Below are 17382 nucleotides of genomic sequence, written 5' to 3' on the forward strand. Positions count from 1 at the left end.
ATCAGCTGAACTTCCCCAATTCAGTTTAAACTAATTATTTATAAAAAGTGAGATCGTTTTGATTTCTATTTTAGCTAAGCCCAGATGATGTTTCTAGGCCATTCGTGGGGCTTTCCAGTAACACTGATGGAAGGCTGGGTGCTTTTTAAGCAGATAAAAACAGAGACTCACAGGAAACCTGAGGGGACCAACACCTGGGTTGTGAGCCGGTAAGTGGTGGGAAGCTGGTATGAAACTAAAGGACTCGGTGATGCTGAGAAGGAAACACCTTTTATTCTCCCCTAAGCCATTTTGCCTGACAGAGCGTGAGTCGGACGCGTGGGCCTACCTGCTCAGGCGCACGGTGCCAAAGCGACCCCGCTCGCCCAGGCGCGCAGCCTCACAGGGGACCGCCACAGCTCCATCTTCTCCTGTGCCGGCTTTCTGGTGAGGACCAAACCGGAGCGGCCGCCAAAGGAGAGGGTAGAGGCGAGCGGCGCTGGAGCAGGCTCACCCCGCCAACACGTCGCCTACGCGCCCCCTCAGCCCTCGCAGCGGCCGGGGGAAGGCAGGCGCAGGGTCTCCCTCACGGCAACCTGCCCGGCGCGGTGTGTGGCAGCCTCCCCCGGGGAGGCCGCCCTCCGCTCAGCCGGGCTCTCCTCCCTTTCCTCGATCAGGGGAAGATTTTGGAGGAGACGGGGGTGTGCAGCCAGGTCGCCTTCACTCGCTACGTCCACTCCGGGACGAAGCCGGGGCCGGCCCCGCAGCTCTCGCTGAGGGACGCGCGGTCCGGCCGGGTGCCGGTGAGGGTCTACCGGCCCCGGGCGCCATCTTCTTCCACGGCGGCGGCTGCCTGTACTGCAGCATCGGTAGGGCGGGCCGGGTCGGTCCCTCAACCGCCCCCCCACCCCGCTGTTATCTTCTGGAGGCGGGGGGAATAATTCTGCCTGAAACCTGCCGGAAGGTGTGAAATCTGACTGAGCTTAGTGCTCCCGGCGAACCGCCGCTGCCCGCCGTGAGGGGAGGCGGCAGGGCTGAGGGCGGGAGGGAGCAGGAGGTGAGCTGGCGTGTGAGGATGGGAAGGGGAAAGGAGCCTTCCACCTTCCTTGGCTATTGCGTCTGGAAACGGAGCGGGCAGCTAGCAACCCCCCGGCGTTTTTGCAGATTGCCGCGAAAAGATCTGCCGTTACATTGCCAGAGAAAGCGCGTCGTGGTTGTGTCTGTTGGGCGAGTTAGGTCAGTACCACCCTATGGAAGTCTTTTTGCCTCTTTTTACTTCTCAGCACCAGTGCTGCGTGTCTCGCAGGAGCACTCCTCAGTAAACCACCTCCGCAGGATCCCAGATGCTCAGAATTTCAAGGGGACTACTTTCATTTCTTCCCCCCCGCCCCAGTCTGGTAATGCAGGGAGAGTGCAAACACACCCCAAAGTAAGGGCCACGTATCTCCCGACGGAGAGCCACGCTGGCCCCACACAAAGAGAAGGAATGCTTTCCAGAAGAGTTTTCTTACGTGTTGGGAACCGACTAATAAACAGACTTGGAAGGTGATGATTTAGTGATGTGTAATTAGATGTAATCGTCCTGTAAATTTCAAGGAGTGTTCTAACTCTAGAATCAAATGCTAATATATTTTAATACTATTAATACAGAATAATATAACTCTGACCCAGATACTTAAATAAACAAAGAAAAATACAGTCATTCTTAAGGGGAGATATCCTAAGTAAAGGTGAGGGCAGACTGACTAAATTACTTCATCCACAAGCCAGAGGCAGTCTACACCTGAAGAGTAAAATGAACTTGTATCACTTAAGTTCTGATCAGTGCCGTTCCCAGAAGATCCCAGCTGTGCTACGTCCTTGCAACTTCATCCTATCCTACTGGCAATCATTTCTCTGTGATAACTCACTGCACAAATACCTCTTTAGCAGATAATGACACTGGGGTTTTTTTTGCTGAAGGAAAAATACCCCCAAAAAAACCACAGGAAAAGCCAAGGTGCAATAGGAAATTTGTGTTCAGTTATGACATTTCCTTCTCTTACTTTTGTTGTCTCTGTGTACTAGGTACTGTTTAGCTCCTGAACACAAATACCCTGCTGCGTATGAAGACTGTCTTAACGCTACCATACACTTTATGAAGAATATCGAGCACTACGGCGTGGATCCTGCCAACGTAATTGTCTGCGGGGACAGTGCTGGGGGCAATCTGGCAGCCGCTGTTAGCGGTACCACCTCGAGGATGGATTCCATGGAATCATAAGCCTCTATGATTATTGTGGTTTCCCATTTCCAGCTGGGAAAAGGGGATTGGACAGTGTTGTTAAATTCATAAAGGGCCTGTAAAAACAACTTTTCCTCTTTATGCTTCTCCCACTAATGCCTCCGTTTAGTCTCCCAAACCTCAGGTAGTACTTCTCAGCAAAAATGTGATACCCTTTGATGTGTAAAATACCAATTTTGATATTCATGAACTTCCAATACTGTCTGAATTCTGTTTTTTTCCTCATGAGACTATTGACATGTCAGTCTTTACAGTTTTAATATTTTCCACCTGCTGTATTTCAGTCCCTTTTCTTTCAAATCAGCATCTGATTGATCCCTTGTATTTAATTACATAGAAATAAATAATCTGATAAATATATCTGTGGAATTATTTGGATTAAATAACCCCTGTGAATTCAGGCAGGATCTTTGTGATGTCCATCTGATAAGCTCCAAACATGACTTTATTTTATTTAGGTAAAATTACAAGTTAGGTACAGCTGGAGGGAAGAGTTAGAGGAAGGCTCTGGAAAAACAGGCCCAGATTACGGTCTCAGGAGGTTCAACAGATCCCCAGCCGGCACAGCGGAACCACATCTGCAAGAGCAGCCGTACGAGGCCTGAGCGAATTGGGGACACCTTGCTGGAGGCAAGGAAGGGCTGCCCTGATTTTAAAATAGCTGGTAGCTCTACAAACTCCTTTGGGATGTCTCCGTTACGCCAACTGAAGCTTAGGGCAAGAGATGCTGGTTGAGAGGGAACAGTTATGACAGGTTTTAGAAAGACAGTAAGGATTGGTGAACTGGGCTCTTGATCTGTGTGTGGTGGGAGGTTTGACTTAGAAAATATGAATGAAAATGTTTTCATGTTCTTTCAGAGAGCGGTTCCCCAGTATTATTTTTTCAGAATCTGTGCTGGGATGTTTCTCCATGTTTTGAGTTTTCTTTTCAGGACAAGGCAGCGTATTCCTTGAGATGATATACTTCATCTGATGATCCTAGAGGTCTTTTCCAACCTTAATGATTGTATAATTATACCCTCCTGATGAAAGAAAGGGAAAAGAGTAGTGGGCGAACTCAGAACACTAAAACTGAGGAAATGAAAATCCTAAGGGGGAAAATAATCTCCCAGGACCGAGGAAATCAGAAATTTTACTGAAACAAATGCTGTTTTCCGTTTGGATTGCACAGGGCAACGGCAGCCCTTCTTGAGCTCCCCGCGGGCTGTCTGTACACAACGACCGCCTAAATGTGAGGGCCAGCCGCGTACTCCCGTCCGCCGGGAACGCGGGTGCCCCGCTCGCCGCCGGCGCCGCAGACCCTCCGGCTCGCCGGAGCCGGCAGGCCGGCCGGGGCCCGCCCGCACCTCGGCGCCGCTCGGGTCACGCACCGGCCTCCCCGCGCCGAGATTACGGCGCGCCCCGGGCCGGCGGCGCGGCCTCCCCCCGGCGCTCGCACCATGACCCCTGCGGCGGCTTTGCAGAGCTGTCACAAACGGCCGCTGACGCCGGCGGCCGGGGCCGCGGTGGCGGGGCGGGGGGGTGTCGGTTGGCCGCTGCCGGGCCCCGCCGCCGGCCGGGGAGCCCCGCGGGGCCGCCGGCGGGCCATGGCGCTGCTGCCGGCGCTGCTGCTGCTGCTCCTGCCGCTGGCGGGGCTGGCGGTGGCGCTGGCCGCGGTGCTCCTCGGCCTGCCCAGCTACGACATCCCGCCCGGGGTGAACCAGCCCGCCAAGCTGCGCCTGGTCCTGGCCGTGCTCCTCGGCACGGCGGCCCTGGTGAGTCGCGCCCGCCGCCGCGCTGGGCGTTTCGGGGGGCGGGGGGCGCGCGTGTGTGGTTCCACCCGCGCCGGGCTCGGGGCTACAGGGTTTTGCGGGTGTGTCGTGTTTCCCCCCGCAGCCGCCCGGGCCGGGGTCCCCCGCGGCGGGGGTGGGCGGCCGGCGCCCGCCGGCGGGTTGCAGGGGGGCCGGGGCGGCCCGGGCAGGCCTCGGCCCACGGGGCTGCGCTAGGAAACAATAGAAAATAAATTAAAGGAGCCTGGATGACGCTCCGCATGCCCCGGCCGCCCTCGTGTGATGCCTGCGGCTCTGCATCGTGCGGGGAGCGGTGCGGTGGGGCACCCGCGGTCCGGCCGCTGCTGCTGCCACGGGCAAGAGGCGTGCCGCGGGCCGCAGTCGCCCGCCGGGGCTCGGTAGCAGAGATTGCCGCCACGGCGGCGTTGATCCAAGTCTCGAATTCAGCGCCGAGCTGGCGTTTTGTCTCATAACTGCCCTCAGCTTTAGGCGAAGTCACCTTGCAGAAGGAAAGCCCCAGCCCTTCAACTGCTCCTGCCACGGCTGACATTTATGGTACAAAATCCGTTTAGGGCTGCTTTACTTAATCCCTGGACTCCCTTTTACAGCATTGCATAAAAGGCATTAGAGCCCTCCTAAACTCTTCCTCTGTCACTTGCTGTACCTTTTAATTTTTTTAAAATCTTCAATCTTCTCCTTCACCCCTTTAGCCGCAGCATCGCCTTTGCTATCGCTCAGACCTCGTTTTCCTCCACGCTGTTTCTTACACCATTTACATCCCCTTGAAATTTGCTGACAAAGCTGCCCAGCTCTCCTGAATCCCACTGGCGGGTGATGACAAGGGAATGGATTAAGAAAGACTCCCATTGGGCACCTGAATTAAAAGAGTCTCACTGGGCATTTAAAATTGGGATCTTGTTAGTAACTGCGCCGTAATGGTTTATTTGCTTGATTCCGGTAATGAAGTTGGTTCCCAACTTCTTGTTTGCTCACTTATTACATCAGGTTTATATTCTAGCTTGCAAGATCATTCCAAGAGCATTGGGCTCAGTAAATCTGTTGTGCAAATGAAAAGCAGTAACTAACTCGTACAACGCAGCTCGGCACTTAGTGTTTGAAAACTCACTGAGTTTTATGGTCTTATTCAGGACTATTAGTTTATGCAACGAAGACCTATTACAGCTTTTATTGCTGTTTCCATATACGCCATTTCATTGTTCTCCAGAATAAATGAAACGAACGAGCACAAAGGTGTGCAGAACAGTACTGACGATCAAGATGTTTACTCCGAGAGAGCCAAGCTCGATGGCCTACATTAAATTTCCAGTGTGATATAAGAAGGACACTGGATTTGAGTAATGGAAGTAAATTTTTTACAGTCTGTATGATGTGAGAGCTTGGGAAACTTGTTTATCTCGAATCAGAGAGCTTTATTTTTATCAGAAACAGGTCAAATTGCTGTATGTGAAGCCTACATTTTAAAGTCTGATTCTTCAGATTCCTGCCGGTGCAGTAAGCGGTAGAACTTCTCCTTTTGGGTAGAACTTCAGGCAAACTTAAATACTGTTTTCTGACTCTATCCTGGGATCTCCCACTTTCTTAGGACTGGGCATTCCTACCAAGAAAACCAACTGTGGTGTTACTTTTCCTCACTGTTTTCCACAGGTTTATTAAGGCAAAGCCCAAGGACTAAACAACCTCTTAGAACGGGCTCTCCCGTCAGGGCCGGGTGCGCATGAAGCCAGTTAGAGAGCGTCTGGGAGATGCGTGCATCGCCATTATCCTCCTCTATGAACAGTCCTCGTGGCAGTTATTCTAACTTCTTGTGCTGTTATTATTATATCTTCTTATAGTGTATTCATATTTTACAGCAATACCGTTTTTTTTGGAGGTGTGGGGGGGTGTAAACTCTGTGTTTCTTTAGAATTTCCCGCCAATACAGTTCAATGTAAGTGTGATGCAGAGTTTGCGTACCTTGGCTAACCCAAGACTTTTAAAGAAGCCTTAATTTGTTTTACCTTTAACAGGGAAAGATTTTGGAGAAGACTGGACTTTGCAGTCAAATCACTTTTGGCCGATACGTGCGACAGGGACGGAAACTAGGGGTGGATCCAAAGCTCTTTATCCAGGATCTGCAGTTTAACAAAGTACCTGTGAGGGTTTATCAGCCTAAAGCTACCTCTGCTGGGCGAAGGCGAGGTATCATCTTCTTTCATGGAGGAGGCTGGGTATTTGGAAGTCTCGGTAAGATATTTGCTGGAGGAATTGTAGTAATGTGGAAATAACATTCTCATATTTGTATAAAAATGAGATAAGAGGATTACGTTTCACCACATAATCTGGGAGGAAGTCAGAAGACAAATACATGTCTTTCTGGAATGAACATTGCCTAGCTGTCTCAGAGACGAGGGCAGTTGCAAAGCACTAATGAAAGTATTTCTTTTCCAGATACCTATGAAAAAGTATGCCGCTACATATCCCGCGAAAGTGAATCGGTAGTTGTTTCCGTTCAGTAAGTAAGCCCTACCCAGTTCTGTTGTTTGGAGATTATTGTTGCTGTGGGGCCACAGCAGAGCTGTGCTGGTTTTGGAGATGCTCTTTTTCGCAGAGAAATTTCTATAGAATTCAGTGAAGTCCATAAGGAGACAAGTAGTGATAAAGGAGATTTCACAGCCCTTAGCTGTTCATGCCCTGACATACTCCGAAAATCAATACACTAAGAAAATCTATAAAAACCAATCAAAAACTTAGGTGAAAACAGTCTGCTGAACACACGAACGTGTAGTAAGGTGCTCCAAACAATTGTGATTTATAGAAAAAGAGACAATAATCACAGTGTTACTCCCATTTTATACATAGTGAGCAGAGACAAAAGATTATTAATTATCTTGTCAAGAATACACAGGTTGTTTTCAGTGTTACTAAGGAATGTAAAAAAGTCTTGGTCAGACTCTTAATCAGTCCAACTTTACCGAGTCCGTGTGACTGACTACACAATTTACACCTTAGCCGCAATCTGAGGAATGCCTGCTTAGGAGGTGATCAATACCCTGACCTGGAGGAAAACCACCCCAAATGACAGGGCTGAAAGACAGCATAGGATACCATGTCTCGATTAATACTAATGACATTTCCTTCTCTTACGCTTGTCGCTTTCTGTGTGCTAGGTACCGTTTAGCTCCTGAACACAAATACCCTGCTGCGTATGAAGACTGTCTTAACGCTACCATACACTTTATGAAGAATATCGAGCACTACGGTGTGGATCCTGCCAACGTAATTGTCTGCGGGGACAGTGCTGGGGGCAATCTGGCAGCTGCTGTTAGCCAGACCCTTGCAGGTAGATCAGACCTCCCCAGGCTACGTGCTCAGATCTTGATCTACCCAGGCCTTCAGGCGCTGGACTTCAATCTACCATCCTATCAGCAGAATCGAGGAGTCCCTCTCTTATTGCGAGAACGTGCTGCTTTCTTTGCGTTGCAGTACCTAAATGGGCACGCATTGCATATGCGAGAGGTCTTGGAGGGCTCTCATATTCCTCCAGATATGAGGCTGAAGTACAGGAAGTGGGTGAGTCCAGATAATATCCCTGAAAAATTTAAGGTCAGAGGTGTGAAGCCACTTATGCCCACTGATTTTATAGCTGAAGTTTATGAGACAGTGAAAAGATTCTGTGAGCCCAACCTGTGCCCGCTGTTAGCTGAGGATGCTATTGTTCATCAGCTGCCCGAATCTTTCATCCTGACTTGTGAGTATGATGTGCTGAGGGACGACGGCTTGCTTTACAAGAAGAGATTGGAGGACAACGGTGTTCGAGTGACCTGGTACCACCTCGAGGATGGATTCCATGGAATCATAAGCCTCTATGATTATTGTGGTTTCTCATTTCCAGCTGGGAAAAGGGGATTGGACAGCGTTGTTAACTTCCTAAAAAGCTTATAGTAAACATCTTAGATTCCATGAGTCTGTTTATGCCTCAACCTAGGAAAATATCTTTTTAGGATATTTAATATCAGGTGATGGGTAGTCAGTCAAGGGCAGCCAGTAACAACGATAAACAAGGCTCATCAGAACCTCATTCCAGCTATTAGTTGGAACATGGAGTATGCAAACCTTACACAAACTTGTACCGTGCTGCAAGCCCTCATCTTTCCCTATGTCAATAAAGTACAATGTCATTTTGAACGGACGCCCTGGTTTGTCCCACTGGTTTAAAATAAAATCCGTCTTTCGTGATCGTGTCCGTCTATGAAGAGAGAGTGTGTGTCGTGCAGGTATGTGTGGTGTGGGGGTATGGAGGAGTACCTCACTTCCATCGCAATGTTTTGAGACATACCCTGTGCTCTGATTCCGAACTCCATTCGAGAAACAGTCCCAGCTGACTTCAGTGGGTTAGGCGCCACTGTTTTGCTCAGCAGTAAATATGGTGCCGCCTAGAATGCGGTTACTGGAACAGTCACCGTGGGGACAGCAAGCAAACAGTTCTAGGGCCAAGCAGTTCCACGCAGCCAGGCAGCAGCACGCAGCCAGGCAGAAGTGGAGCCCCTTTCTGCCCTAGTTTTATCCCTGGACTATTGAGTAATCTCTCACCCATTTAACTTGAAGGACAGTTCCAACAACCAGGGAGGGTAGTGCTGGTGAGACACAGAAATATGACTGCGTCGCAAAAAGATGGACAGGATTGGTGGAAAATTGAACCCAAATACTCTAGTAAAGTTCTCATTGGAAACTGGCTGTATGAGAGGAAAAGGGTAAGATCGGGAAGGAAGCGTGAGAGCAGGAGTGGAGCGGGTCAGAACCAGCGCTGCAGAGGTAGTTACTGCTGCAGGTGTAAGCTAGAGTCCAGGCTCATCTAGGAGGAGTAGTAAAAGGGAAAATGATAAACATCTTGCTTGGCCTACGTTACATTAATTGTTAATGATCTGCCATTCTTCTCTCTAAGGCAGGACAGAAGCAGTGCCTGAGCACGGGTGATGTTGTGTGGTTCACACTGGACATAACATTAGCAATTAAAAATGCTATAGCACCTCTTATGGAATCACTCCAGAGTGCTATAAACTTACATGCAACTACACAACGACAATATACACAACTTAATAACATACACCAACATTATACAAGAGAGGCTTCATTAACCCTTCCATAAGTTAATACTTATTATTACTTGTATCAGAGGATCTTTAATAATTTGGATATTAGTTTCATTTGCTTGTATAAATAAGGAGATCTTTGTGAGCAGAGCTGCTCTATAGATTGCACGCCCTGCTTAAGAGCTGAGCAAAATTCTACCATTAGACATTTAACTTTGTTAAAACATGCCAGTTGTGTTCCATATTGGACCTGTTAGGGCAAATCCTCCCGACACTGCTAAAATTAATTTCTTTAGATTTTTTTTTCCCCTGGAGCAAAATGCTAGGCGACACTGCAGAGACTGGCCCGCTGCGGCAGAAGTAGGAACAAAGGGACAAGATAAAGGGTTCGTTCATCCTTCTCAGATGCTAGTTCACATGGCAGGTGGAAGTATTTAACACTGAACCATGAATAATTTTACAAGGGCTGTACAGTATCTTATATTTACACCAAGGAATCAATCCAGAATTTGACAATGGCTGATTATACCAGCTGACTTTACCTTCTGAGAAAAAGTACGGGCTTCTTTCCAAATAAGTGCTTTTTAAATGCGTGGAGGAAGAAAGCAGCACTGGAAGAGAGCTGCTGGAATTATCAGATTGCCTTAGCAGTACTGAGTGTTGTATATCTCTCCAGTTTACAAAAGACACCGGGGAACTCGGCAGCAGCACGTACAGAACAGACTTCACGTGCTTCCCAGATCACAGACCAGACCAAACACTAAGGAGAGCCATGATGGAGAAATGCGAGGTAAGTAAAAGCAATTTCACGTGTAGGGCTGTGTGTGCCAACATTCGAACAGCGATGATCTTTGACTAATACTTAAATCATGTTTTATGCCCTTAAACGACCAAGTGTGTAAAAGAGGGCACCGCAGCTCTGAGGCCAGTTTACAGGATCAGGAGCTGCCTCCTATGTTTGCCTGAAGCAGGACGCCTTTCCGAGGCAGACAAACGGCACATACTTCTCGGTGTTCTCTGTTTTTCCCCCGTCTCTGCCTCGGAGGGTGACCGGGGCACATGCAGAAAACCAGTGTGTTACCACCTGCTAGGACTGAGTATTGTGCCTTCAGGACATTCTGATGGCTATAATATTAGCTTGCTGGTAAAAGAGGATTATTTTCATCAGCACACCTCTGATTCATAGGAACACACTGCACTTAAATGAGTCCCAGATCTTTCACAACAATAATTTCCCACAAGGCACACCTGCTAGAACGTCCCTTTCTCCGGGGTGCCTCCACTCCCCAATATTCTTATCATTCTCTCCTCCTGACACAGAGCTGGAAGGTAGTGTATGTGATGCTGGTGCACAATGAAACACCTCAACTGCACAAGACAATCAGCTTTTCATTTGCAGGCTTCTTAAATGTATCTGCAAATCTGTGATGCATGTGTTGAAATCAAACTAATCAGATCTCATGAGATACAGATGTAGTTGCTTAATTTAACTGGAAATTTACTTGAAATGCTAATGCCCTTATTTTCAGGGATTAGATGAAAGGTAAAAGTAATAAAAGTAATAAAAGTACTGCTATCACTGGTAGCACAGTCTGACTGAAGTTCACTCTAAGCCACCTGAATGCTGTGTACAAAGACAAATGGCATGGTTTCATGTGTATCTCATTTCAGGGCCTGCCAATGCAGCACTTCTTCACCCACCATGACGAACCAAGAAGCCGAAATTTAGTATCGGAGTATGACGATAAATATAATAGACACGGTTACAACCCTGTGCTGCCTCCCCTCCGCAGCTGGAATGGACGCAAGCTTGCCTGGATTCCTCAGAAATCAGATTTCCCCATTCTTGGTAGTTTTTGGCATTATTAATTCAATCAGATGGAACACGGTGCAGTGGTCAATATATGGACTTAGAGCCAGGAATCTCCTTCTGTTTTAATTCTGAAAATGGATCTTGTGGTGACTTTTGGTTACTTTCTTACCCAGTCAGTAGCTTATTCTTCTGATTGATAAAGTGGAATGTTATCCATACAACAGTACTTTATCACCACAGAAGCAGGGAAGGACAGTGTCAATGAGCAGATTTCTCTCCCCTATGCAATAATGCAAGACACCCAGCTGAGAACAAGGAGAGCTGTAAGATACAACTAGCAGGAGAATTCACGGACTATTGTTATCTTTCTGAATTTAAGTAACGTGTACAGCTCTGCTAACTTTTTAAATATCTACCAGAGAGACTATGAAGAATCAGGACTCCTTACATTTATATGCTGTTCTATCGCTATTTAACAGTGATTTTTCCTTCCCAGCCAGACCTGGGAACAAGAAGATCTGTTTTGTTCTTTATCTGCTGTCAGAATAGTACAAATATTCCCTATGACAGCTGTGGAGTAAAAACACCAGGACCAAAAATTTAATTCTATCGTTTCTAACATTTAATCATTTCCTGTCTCAGAACCACCCACCAACTATGGCCTTCTTCATCACCTGATGAAAAACTGGCACAAGAAAGAAGCTGGACTGATGAAGAGTGTCTACACCATTTCCTACGAAAACCCACAGATTTCTGCTTTTGCTACTTGCCAACTGAGACAACCAGCTAAAATTCATGACCTCCCTTCCAACCAGGGACATCTTCTCCAAAATGTTAGTAGAATCCTGGACTAGGAAGGGGGTCAGAAATATATGCAAGCCATCGGCCAACTGGTGAGAGACAGAAACGCAGCGGATGCCTCTGTGTAAACTGCTTAGGGTGATCTTAAGTACTACTTAATATAGCTTGTTGCTCACGGATGTAAGAGTGATCCGTTCCATGCGGAAGGAGTGAGAATTAGGTTATATAGGCAGAGGGCTGTCTACTAGTTAGAACAAGTTGCTGGGTCACATTCTGTCCCGCAGATGGCTGGGAATATTTCAGAAGATATTAAATCACTGAAAACAAAATTTTCATCTGTTGGTTTCTGGTCAATTAATAGTTTCAGTAAGAAAAAAAACCAAACAGGGTAGGAGTGAACCGGAAAGGATACAACTCTCTTAATTGCTTTGTCCTTAGTTGTTTTTTCATTTTCACACAGCTTGCTATACATTTCTTTAAAGAAAGAGGAGAAAAGAAACTTGTGTTATTCCATAATGTGTCTGGAACATCCAAGGATAAAGCAAACATATGAAATGTCTTCATACCCCAGGACAAGGTGAACCAAGGTCTCTCCCAGCGCAGTAGGGAGCAGACCTTGATTGCCCTTGGCTTTACAGACTGAATGGCACTTACCGGTAGATAAGCTGCAAAGTGAACTACATTAGCTGACCTTACATTACCAAACAGTAAACCTAGAAGAAATAGCTGTAGATGGCCTTTATACTGCAGGATAGGCCACCCTGATACTTCACTCAGTTGAGAAAATATGTGAATGACCTACATAAAAAGTGCTACCTGAAGTAGAATTCTTATTGCACTGGTGTGCAACTTCTGCATTTAGATCGCATTTAGAGCAGAGGAGGTATTTGCAAGGTTCCGCTGCTATTGGTCTGAGGCTCAGCGATAAACTTGCAGCAAGTTAAAGGTTTAGATTAAACATATCTGGAATTAATTCAATGCATATTTATATCTTCATCAATTCTCCTCAAGATTAACAATAATATAATTATTTTTAGGAACAAGATAAAGCATATACCGTGCTCTTGGCATGGACAAGCCCCTGGCTGTAGTCTGTTTAGGATTTTACCTCTGCAACATTTTAGTCGCTGTGATCCAGGTTTGCTTTCTCAAGGTTGGATTTTCAACTGAAGGGCATTGATCATTCAGACGTGTGTGTGGAGCAACAGTGGCACCTATTGGCAAAGTGATTCTTCACTAATCTGTGAGACATCCAAAAAGGTCTGTGGGTGGGTACGCAGACCCCCAGCTGGCTGCATGAATCAGAAAGCAGCATTGTTAATGAAATCTTTTAGAGATGCAAGGGCGCTGATAATTAGATAAGCTTTATATGGGTTTTTTTTGGCTTCAAAGCCCCAGTGAGATCAAAGACAATTAGAAAAAATTGAAAGCAAAACAGGTGAAAGCAGTCACTGAAACACAGCCAGCTATTAGTGCTGTGTTATAAAAACCACATTCTCTTGAAAAAAAAAATCCTTAAAATGATCCATACAGAAGGCATGCCTTACAATGCAATGAAAATTGGCGGATACAGAAATTCTTGTCTCCACAAGGAAGTCCATCCAGATTAATTTTATTGCCAATATGGCTATAAAAAGTGTATTTTTCTGTTTGTTACCCATGTGCTAATATTTTTAATGAAAACACCAGTCAGGCATGCATCTTAATAGCACAACAAAGCCCATATACTATTTAGAATACAGCTTAGACAACTGCACAACGGTAGTCTTCATTTCGTGCAACTCTATCAGTTTGTTTAAAAATTTGGTCTTCAGTCATTCATAATTATTAAATAGTTATAGGAGATGAAACATTTATGGTTATTACCTACCGTCTTCTAAAACCAAAAATCATATATGGAAAGAAATGACCGGCTTGATGTACAGGCAATGACCGAGATGCACAAGTCCCTCCTATGACATTTGTATGAAAACATTAATTCCAAATCTGTAAGCTGGCTGGGCAGGGCTGCCCAAGCACAGGTCTAATCCGTTCAACTGTCGAGCCATTTACAAGTAAAATACACGACTACAACACGCACAGGAACCAAACAAAGGATGCTAGCTGACCAGATGAAATGCATTTTGATAAAGAGCTTCTTAAATAGAAAAATGCACAACTCTACAAGACGTGTCAGCTGCGATCAGTAACAGCCGGTAGCAAAATACCTGCTTTGAACTGTTTAACTGTTTAGCTCTTTCCGCCTCGGCCACACTCAATATGCACCACAGATATCTAGCTAGCTTTTTGGTGGCTCAAGCCTCAAGCTGAACTCATGACAGAACGAGTCAAGGCGGCTTCTCCATCTCTTGGTCTGAGTTCAGTGAAGGTGGAATCAAACACCAACTACGAAAACTGAATAAACGTATCTTTATCTCAAACACATTGCTCAAGTATTCTACAAGATGACATTTCAGACAGATTCAGACTGATAATCAAGCTTTCCCCCCTTTTTTTACCTACAAAATGTAGTTGACCTAAATTATTCCAGACAGAACCCCCCAAAACTGTAAGGTTGAGCCACTGCTGAAAGCAACGCTGCAAACACATGGCTACCCCGAGAATACCTCATTTATATTTTCTTGCTGACCATTTTGATTAGGTCAGAATCCTAGGTTCTGATCCTGTACCTCTGTTTTATTGCCCGTAGGTAGAGGTAAGCATACACAGAATTTCTGCAAGTACAGCAGTGCACAAGGCAGAAGTGCGTACAAGTAGGAATGGCAGATAAAAATGAAGGAGACCTACACCCAGAGTTCAGAGACAGTAATTCTTGCTGAGACAAACAATGCTGTTTAATCAGTTACAGTATTGCTGTGCTAGAGACTCCTGTGATAATAAATACCCTCGTTGTGTCTAACACAAGCACATTTCCCAACTCCCTCGAATCTTCAGAAATTGCAAGGACTTCTACTCACAGTAAAACCACTAGAACAGAGGTCATTTTGCCTGTGTTTCAAGAACAGGTGAAAACCGAAACAATTAAGATGTTCACAGCTGCCATGGAAAAGAGGTGAGAAAACCTGAAATTTCATCATTAAAAATTTGCAATAGCTCAGAAATCCATTCACTAGTAAGCAGAAAATTCAGCCAACTAATGTAAATGTACAACAGAAATGGTGGGTCACACTATGAAGATTACACTTTCCTGGAAAAGGGGATATTAATTATAAAAATAGCATAACCTTATAAAGAAAGGAGATCAGCTTGAAATCCAGACCTGGTGATAAAAACTCTTGAACTCGGAGACCTCTGAAATACAGATGGAGTTCAGAACTCAAGCACGTTTCAATCAGACAAGTAAATAGGTAACGTTTACTCTGGAACACTCTGATGTTGTAAGGCATTAATTCATTAACGTACAACGAGCACTTTGGGACTCCAGGGATTCATTACAATATGCGAAGGATCACATTTTGCCACTCTGTCAGATTTATCCAAGCTTTTTTTGAGAAACTTTTTTTTTTCCAGTCTCAGGGCCTGGTGGTCACTTGTGACGGGAAAGCAAGAGTGCACCGGTCTCTTCGATTTTTCATGGAGCAAATAGATGTTTAGGTACAACTCTCTGTTATGAAAACGTTCTAGACAGTCTTGATTGCATGAGATCAGCCTCACATTTGAACTTCTGTGACATTAAAGAGACAAAGCGGTATTTAGAATTGATGCGCATCTCTCAAAGCAAGCATATTTCTTGCCTTGAAGGAGACCGATGTCAGCCTAGATGAGCTGCATAAACAAGAAGACAGATTCTTTGGACTGAGAATCTCAGTCAGGGCTGGGGCTCAGACAAGGAACACTGATTCTGGCTGGCAAGTTCTGCAGTAACTGGGGGCTGTGGGTGCGAGCTGTGAAGTGAGGGTGGTCACGGAGACTGAACAGGAGGGTTTCAGGGAGAGGAGAAACAGGCAGTTGACAAGAGGTTGTTCGCATGGTCAGGAGGCCTCCCTCAGAAAGTTACAAATATTCCTTGGAAGGTGCTTAAAAAGAGCTATCCAAGTCAGTTAACTGGTAAAACAGCTTCCCTGGTCTGAATTTGAACACAAGCTAATGGGGACACGCAGGCTGCCGAGCCCTGTCCTCCAAACCCGCACGTTCCATTGCACTGGCGTCTTTGAACGGTACCTTAAGCTCCTGGGACTGGGACTCAGACCTACCCGGCTCTCATAAGAATATAAAAAAGCTTTCTTTGGTAGCATTACAACAAAGCACCCATATCTGGCAAAGCTTGTGTATTTAAACACGTATTTTTCATATTGGTGATGAAAACGTCAAATTGCCATTAGTAACTAGCCTTTTCCTTTTTTACATTTTTTACTGTTTGTTGAACTGAGCTGAACTGATCAGCTTTTAAAAGGTATCTTCTTAAAACCATGCCATCGATACTCTCTTTCTTCCTGTCTAAGCAGTCTAAACAGATTTCATTTGCAATACACCTACGATGATAATCTTACTGCCATATGGGATTGAAACACTTCAGGAAAAAAATTAATTTACCAGCTTTCAAAAAATAATTCCTATTTGGTCCTTCTTTTCTCGGCAGCGCAGCTTTCCCCATAGAAACACTTTTGCACATCAACACGAACTACGGCTCCCGTCAAGATTTTCACCAAAAAAGCACATACCTGAAACAAAGCGCTGTACCCCGCAGTCTTACAGCAGCATAGAGGACCACGCAGGGGCATAGTCCCACTGATTTCAATAAGACTAAGTTAACCACTAAGCAGGGTTAGGCCCTGCTCACTCACCCGAATGAGAAGTGCATAAACTTCCCAAATTGTGACACGCTCTTTGCCGAAGCCTCTTCCTTAATCTATATCCGCATTCACATTTCAAAGGAGCCACTTGTCTTCAAGAGTAGCTACAAGCAACCAAGATGCAGCAGCGTGTCATGAACCTGATTTGTGCTCTGAGCTGTCTCTAATGAAGACACTCCCTTCGTTCTTTTTCTGGTCTTGTTAAGATTTAAAATCCATACAGGTTCAAAAGGCTATTTGTGGGAATTACTTTACGAAGGACTAAGTTTGGGATATTGAAGAACTGCTGAGAGTACAATTCTGGTTTTCTAGACGTAACTGTGCGGTAGCTCCTGAACTAGTTGTTGAAGAGAAGAACTCCAGCAGCATATAAAGGACATAATTTCATAGTTGTGATGAGGGCGTTTGCTCTGGGTATGGAAGGACCCGAGTTCTATTCAACAATGACCCATAAGGAAATTGTTATATAAGTAATATACTGGTTGTTTTGGGGCGATAACGTTCGCTAAGAAGGAAAAAATCTCTAGGCACAGTCATTTTATTGCCACATACTTCTATTCTTTCAATTGCCAGCAACCCCTGAGGATGCCAGGCACATTGTGCAGAGCTCAGTGGTAAGCAGACAATCTCAAGACAGCCTCTGGCCCAGAGAGCTCCCAGACCTAGGACTGTTTAAATACTCTGTCAGGATTGTAAAAAATACATTGAACAAGTCGGTCCATTTGTTTAAAATAAGAATTCAGGACTGGCTGCCTAAGTATGTACTTACCTGCTCCAGTGCTGTAAATATGTAATTTAGGCTGCTGCCTCGTGACATATTTTGTGTCTAATTTAAGGAACTGTGTATTTGGAC

The 17382-nt window shown here is 45.7% G+C and overlaps 3 protein-coding genes across 4 annotated transcripts in view; 2 read left to right on the plus strand and 1 right to left on the minus strand.

Annotated features, from left to right (window-relative positions):
- The window catches only part of LRRC38 (leucine rich repeat containing 38), a 155097-nt gene that overhangs the window by 49683 nt on the left and 88032 nt on the right, over nt 1–17382 (minus strand). Inside the window, exon 1 of one of the 2 annotated variants that reach the window (XR_010375880.1) lies at nt 329–1001. The exons of the other annotated variant lie outside the window; for it this stretch is intronic. The gene's annotated coding sequence lies outside the window, so the exon portion shown is untranslated. Of the gene's footprint in view, nt 1–328; nt 1002–17382 lie in introns of those variants that run through there. 2 annotated transcript variants of the gene reach the window in all.
- Nucleotides 3628–8282, plus strand: LOC104043341 (arylacetamide deacetylase-like 4). The gene is made up of 4 exons (XM_064470265.1): nt 3628–4017; nt 6060–6276; nt 6481–6544; nt 7200–8282. The coding sequence occupies exons 1-4, from the start codon at nt 3703–3705 to the stop codon at nt 7972–7974; spliced, it is 1371 nt and encodes a 456-aa protein (XP_064326335.1). The 5' UTR covers nt 3628–3702; the 3' UTR covers nt 7975–8282.
- CFAP107 (cilia and flagella associated protein 107) lies at nt 8189–11942 on the plus strand. The gene is given in 5 exon segments (XM_009502944.2): nt 8189–8228; nt 8638–8783; nt 9799–9912; nt 10794–10971; nt 11578–11942. Coding segments are annotated over 5 exon segments (765 nt in total). The 3' UTR covers nt 11865–11942.

Source organism: Phalacrocorax carbo, chromosome 20 (genome assembly GCF_963921805.1).
Source record: "Phalacrocorax carbo chromosome 20, bPhaCar2.1, whole genome shotgun sequence".
In the NCBI taxonomy this organism is placed as follows: domain Eukaryota; kingdom Metazoa; phylum Chordata; class Aves; order Suliformes; family Phalacrocoracidae; genus Phalacrocorax; species Phalacrocorax carbo.